General features: G+C 37.6%; 1 protein-coding gene across 1 annotated transcript; it reads right to left on the reverse strand.

Annotated features, from left to right (window-relative positions):
- Positions 1-381: 381 nt before the first annotated feature.
- LOC132067119 (E3 ubiquitin-protein ligase ORTHRUS 2-like) lies at positions 382-5500 on the reverse strand. Its single transcript, XM_059460245.1, has 9 exons — positions 4944-5500; positions 3457-3989; positions 2860-2985; positions 2188-2287; positions 2046-2107; positions 1856-1958; positions 1503-1641; positions 1142-1359; positions 382-964 (listed from the first exon to the last, which is right to left on the reverse strand). The coding sequence occupies exons 1-9, from the start codon at positions 5367-5369 to the stop codon at positions 665-667; spliced, it is 2007 nt and encodes a 668-aa protein (XP_059316228.1). The 5' UTR covers positions 5370-5500; the 3' UTR covers positions 382-664.
- Between the last annotated feature and the right edge of the window lie 922 nt (positions 5501-6422).

Genomic DNA, 6422 nt, shown 5'->3' on the forward strand with positions numbered 1-6422 from the left:
TGCAATTGAGGCAACTTTAGCAGTAGGAGAGCTCCAAACGGCAACTCCAGTATTTACATCGTGAATTGTTGAGTAGACATACTCTACAATCTACATTCTACTACGATCATTTTCAGCTGCAGCTTTCAAACTTCTACCCTTGTCTTGAGCTTATATAGTTACAAACCATTGTTACCGTGTGTGAAAGAGCCTTGCTTGCTTACAGCAACACCATAAGCAAGCACCATGCTCAATAATTGTCAAGGATTAACTATGTTCTCAAACATGTAGGAAACCTCTACTATTTTGAACTTGTTCCCATTACCAAGCACATAAATGCATCTAGTTAGCAAGGATAGCATAACTGTACATAGACAATGACCTAATTATAAGCAAGAAATGTATAAAGAAAAGAAATCTCCTAACATTAATGGTTGCAATTCATAATTTCAATCTACTATCCAAAAAGATTACAATAAAACACCAATTGGTTGCTGATATAAGCTCCGACATCAAAGCAAGATTGCAATGCAAGGGCTAGGGTTATGCAATTGGATTTTGGCAAATGCACCAAGTTCTTATCGGTCCAACAAAAGATAAATTAGAAACTATCCAAAATTAACATGTCATCCAACTTGTTCAGAATCACCATTCACGGAATGACCTGTCCAGTAGCTTGTGGCTACTAGCAAACTGCCACTTCAGGTATGGCAGAATCAACTTCCTCGAGATTATGCACAACATCAGGATTGTCAAGGGAATCACTGGATCTCTTTCTCTTGTGGGTCTGCTTGATTTCAGTCTCATTGACAGGCTGTGCACCTTCTTTATCATCCTCCACACTTTCTGTTCCAGCAGCTTCTTCAGCTAGAACCTCATCGTTTCCATCCAAGCCGCCATCAGCAACATCATCACTTAACGCTGCATTTTCTTCCGCTATTTGGCGCTTCAGTGATTCTATCACATTCATCAACTCTCTATTAATCTGCCAATGAAACACCCTTCAGAGTAAGACTAAGATTTATAGTCAGAAATAGCAAGTCTAGTGCTTAAAGAAACACCATAATGATTAAGATTTACTTATAGACATTCACGTATGAGATTGTAATGATCAGATTTTGGAGTCCCACGAAGTCATCAGGTGAATTTGTGAATTAGGTACCTGGGGGTTCTGGAGGAAATCAGATATATCAGTTGGACACGAGGGGCATTTCATTATATTTTTCTGTGCTCGTAATGTACGTCTGCCTTCACATGTCCTCTGTCTTGTGAAAGACTGCCCTGCAAAGGCACCTTCCAAACATGCCTTGCAGAAGTTGTGAGCACATGGAGTGGTAAGCGGGTGATCCATCACTTCCCGACAAAGAAGACAGCTAAACTCTGCACCATCAAGAACCTCATCTCATTATATTGAGAAATACAATTAAATACATAATGCAATGATTAATAATCACACAGAGTGCCTAGTCAAATCAGATTAGAAAGGAAAAGATCCAATGAAAAGCAGTGAATGATAAGTATACCTTTCAAGAGCGTCTGCTTTACAGACATAAGTTTCTTTGGTCTAACTTTCCTCACTTTTGTTCCATCTTCATTTTGAGATTGAACTGGTTTCCTACTAGGAGGAGGAGCCTTTTTCCACATCCAGCAACATTTTTCCTCCTGTAAAACGGAAAACAAATGTTACAAACAATACCAGCATCTGTGTAACTGTACGATTTGCATACAAATAAGACAATAATAAACAGTTCACTGCATTGGCAAAAAAGTTATTAGATAATCTGATAGTCAGCATCCCTTCAATATGCTAAATCACAAAAAGGAAAGAATCCACTGGGAATCCTATGTATCATCAGACAAATATCTAGCTTCTCACATCATAATCCCAGGCTGGAGCTCCTTTTCTCTCAGTCATATCTGTGACACCATTTAGTTCTTTGATGGTAGGCAAGGCCCTAGGACGGTCACCATGGTCATCACTGCCAATATAACAAGGTGAATAAGAACATGATTAAAGCCCAAATAGAAGGGGATGGTAATGAAGAAAAAATGACACAATAAAAGACCTGGTCCATGGAGCAGGTTCATTATCACAGCGCACGAAAAGATATCGACAAACTTTGAATCCCTGCACAAACGTCAAGGTTTTTAAATAAGTGAAATAGTTGGAGATACAGATGCATGAAGCTTTTGAGCAAGAGTTTAAACTTGTTTTCCAGCTTTCCGCCAACATTTTTCAATCCTGTAGACCCCGTCGTATCGTACTCCTTTGTCTGGTGCATATGAAGAGCGCTTCTCTTTGTGGGACCTATACATATTAGAAAGGACAAAGATAAAACCTGAGAACTAGAAGACAACTTCGAATGGAAATGAAAAGGATACTTGATGTGGATATTGAGATACAAAATTGATCTAGGCACATCCCACCAAATAGAGACTTGGAGTGACCCAACTAGTGGATGCTGATAGAAATTAGTTGTCACAGAACAAGATATGTTCAATAGCGAAAGTCATCATCCCGAAGCAAAAAAAAAAAAAAAAAAAAAGTTGATTGCAATATATAGCATGTATCACCCTACTTACTACTACCAAAATAATAGGAACAAACAACCATTGCATGGAATGGCAAGACTGATCACAAGTACTTCAGCTAACCATGCAAACTTGGCTAAGCGAACTACATATACTTTGTGGACCAGTCCATGAGAGCATACAACTTCTGGTCAAATAATTAAGCTTATGAACCAGTCCATAAGCCTACAATAAATCAACCAATAAGACAACAAAATATCAGCCAATCTTCCAGTCAAAAGATGGAATAGCAAGAACTTGTTTCAGTTCTCCACCTAATTATTCAGAAAGTTTAAGGCACCAACTGACCTAACAACTCGGACAGGATAACCCTTGAGACAGCTGACACGTAAAGCTTCATTAAGCTTATCAAACTTCTGGTCAAATGATTGTAGCTTGTTTGTTCGCTTGTTACCACTCAAGTCTCTTCCACCACTAACCAACACAAATCAACATAAAACTAGTTAGAAGAGTACCTCAGCAGAAACCAGCAGCAGATTTTACACCAAGACTTATCAGTGTAAAAAAATGCAAAACCAAGCATTAATCTAGACTCACTGTTTAGAAAATGAAAGACACTAAAATAATCACACAAAGTTGACAGAAACCAAAAAGGAAAACCAGCTTAAAGAAGATTATCTGTAGACCAAATTCAATGTCAGGCCACATGACTAAGTACTCAAATAGTAACTAGCATGATATTACAATGGGTAGATATTTACAAGTAAAAGCATGGTTCTTCAACACATGAAATGGAAGATAGAAATTCAATACAGAAATATGCATCACAAATGGAATTCATATTTAAATAAATTTGACTGAACAAGTTGCAGTCGAGGTAAGTTAAAAAGAACCCAGAATGCACATGCATCAAACAAAAAGTTTTAGACAACGCAGACACTTCACCTTCCGGTATAAAGAAACCATTCACCATGGTCCTCATCATCCTCGTAACCTCCAGAAAGTGCAACAGACTGGGCCCCGTAATCTGACTGTCCTGCTATTCCAGCCACATGAGGGAAATGAGCCCCCCATTGCCGACACTCAAAACGATCCTCCCAAGTCTCACCAACCAAGACACCCAAGTTGCGCTCTGGATCATTATCTGCCGATATTGGTCCAAAATGGTCACCGGGGATTGTGACAAAAATCTTCCCACTGCAAGCATTAGCCTTCCCGGTCTTTTTTGCACGCTCAGTGGTGAAAGCTTTGTCAGGTCTATTTTGGTTGTGAATAAAATGTGCAACTTTTGAGGTCCCGCTGGAAGTACCAGATCGTAGCGTTCTTGCCATTCTTATGGCAATGACCAGAGCAGAGTTAATTCGAGGCTGGCTTGCCATTTTAGCCGGAATAGGAGTGCGGCAATTAGCACAGGTGCTCTTCCGCTGCCCAATCCACTTTTGGAAGCACTTCAAACAAAAGTTATGACCACAAGGTGTCTGACAAGGATGAGATAACATTATTAAGATGGAGTTGTGTAAAGCTTCCAAGTTAAATTACTATCCCTTGAAAAGGAAATGGGCATTTATCCAACAAAGTATCAAGATCACTTGTAAACAAGTAAATTAACCTAGTACATAAAATAACCATAATATCATGTACATGTCCAATACTTTGGTGTACTCAAACATCAAAAAAAGGTTAAAAAGAAAATCAAAACATAAGCATGAGACACCACATACACCATTTAAAGAAACAATGATTACTGCAAAACAATACCATAAGAGATATCAAGGAGGCGTTCAGTATGAAATTAAGCCTAGCTTCAGACTCATCCTATACTTCTGATCAAAGCACAAACTTTATGAGAACAAAACACAAGGCTTCTTGGGTTCCACGTGACGAATGAAAACCTAGAAGGAAGTCCTCTTCAGCCAGAAAGATTCTGGTCATACTTTTGCGTTTCCTAGGGAGTAAAAATTGGAAATATTTAGGTCTAAGAATCTATGCAGCCTGCAGGAGTAGTATATCTTTAATACTTTCCCTTTTCGCTATAGATTTTGAAACCCTTTTTCAAAAGACAATCGAAAATGACTGTTTGTCCATGGAATTTGATTAGTTTTTGGATGGAATTTTTATTCCACTCACAAAACTTCAAATTTTTTCCAAGTAAAATATAGGTCCAAACACAAATTCAAGTTCGAAAAATTATTTTTCAAAAACTCTCTTTTTTCAAGTTTCACAAAATCTTATGGCCCACAAGTGGGGGTCTGGGGAGGGTAGAGTGTACCAAACCTTACCCTACCTTTGCAGGTAAAAAGGCTATTTTCGATAGACCCTTGGCTAAGTAAAGCAGATACACAGCAATTAGTGAAAACAGATGCAGGATAAAAAAGGGAAAGGGGGACAAAAGGGAAAACCGCAGAGGAAAACAAAATGGAAAGGCGATATACCGTAACAGGTCTCTCAGGGAGTTGCATGCAGATAGAGCAGTTCAAACTGCCATCAAGAATCTTAAGAACATCGTTGTTGTCCAGATTGACACGTTCCGCCACCTCCTCTATAAGGCCTCCACTCAAGAGCTCTTGTCGCCGCTTGTTCTTCTCTTGATCGGTGAGTGACGGATCGGAATTTATAGCATGAACCGCAGCGATCAAGTCTCCATTAGATGAACCAGCGGCATTCGGTTTAACAGAATGGTCCATACAGCAGTCAGGACAACACCAGTTAACGGCATCAGCCATGGAATCAGGAGAAGAAGAGAGACAGTTGACATGCCAGGGAGTGATACAAGTCTTACAGATGAGAGATTCGTTCTCAGATGGCTTTGTTTTGCACACCATACAAACCCCATCGCCGTCGCACGGGAGGTCGCCCATCGGAAAGTAAAGTAGTGGGAAAAAAAGAGAGTAATGTGAGAGTTAGAGTGAGAGTTAAGAGTAAGAGAGAGAGAAGGGGCGTAAACAATGAGATGAAACGATTGGAAAGTTTATATAGTGAGCGAGAGAAAGGGCGTAAAGAAAGAGAAGAGACTATTGCCCAATCGACGCGGGGGGATGTTTTGGCGATATAAAAAATGGTGTGTAAATTTTAGGTCAAATTTCAAATTTTTAGTATTCCCTCTATTTTTCTGTGGGTCTATAAATGGGAAACTACTTACAAGTTACACCCCACTTATTAATTCACACTATAACTTATAACTTAAATTGCATCTCCAAATCTAGCCTCAAATGTATAAATTCGTCAATAAATCAAAGTTCTTCCATTTATCACTATTCAATTGCATCATTTAAATCTGGCTCAAATGTACAAATTCGTCAATTCATTAAACTTTCTTCCATTTATCACTGCAATTATTTACAAAACTTAACCACAACAATTGAAGGTGTTTCCTTTTCTTAATTAATTTTTCAACTTTTATTAATTTTATTAAATTTGAGAGTCAATTCCACTTTACCCCCTTAACATTTAAGGGTTGGAAAAACAATACCCTTCCACATTTTGAACGCAAATGGCAATCTCTCTATGCAATATTTTCCGGTGAGATTTTTCTTTTTATTTTTTTAATAAATTTTTTTTCTAGAACTAAATTACAAAAATATATAACTCTTATTTATTAGATATAAGTTACTCAAATATTAGAATTATCATATAAGCACTCAAATAAAATACCGATTCATTTTATGGAAGCAATGCATGGTTACGTGAAATCAATAGGTATTTTATTTGAGTGCTTATATGTTTATGCAAATACTTGAGTAACTTATATCTAATAAATAAGATTTAATATTTTCGTAATCTAATTCTAGAAGAGAAAAAAATCTTTAATTTATTCAAAAAAAAAAAAAGTCTTACCAAAAACATATTGCAAAAGGGGTTATCGTTTCCGTTCAATATGTGAAGGAGATATTATTTCTCAATTCTTAAATATT

The sequence above is a fragment of the Lycium ferocissimum genome, chromosome 8 (assembly GCF_029784015.1).
Source record: "Lycium ferocissimum isolate CSIRO_LF1 chromosome 8, AGI_CSIRO_Lferr_CH_V1, whole genome shotgun sequence".
NCBI classification, from domain to species: domain Eukaryota; kingdom Viridiplantae; phylum Streptophyta; class Magnoliopsida; order Solanales; family Solanaceae; genus Lycium; species Lycium ferocissimum.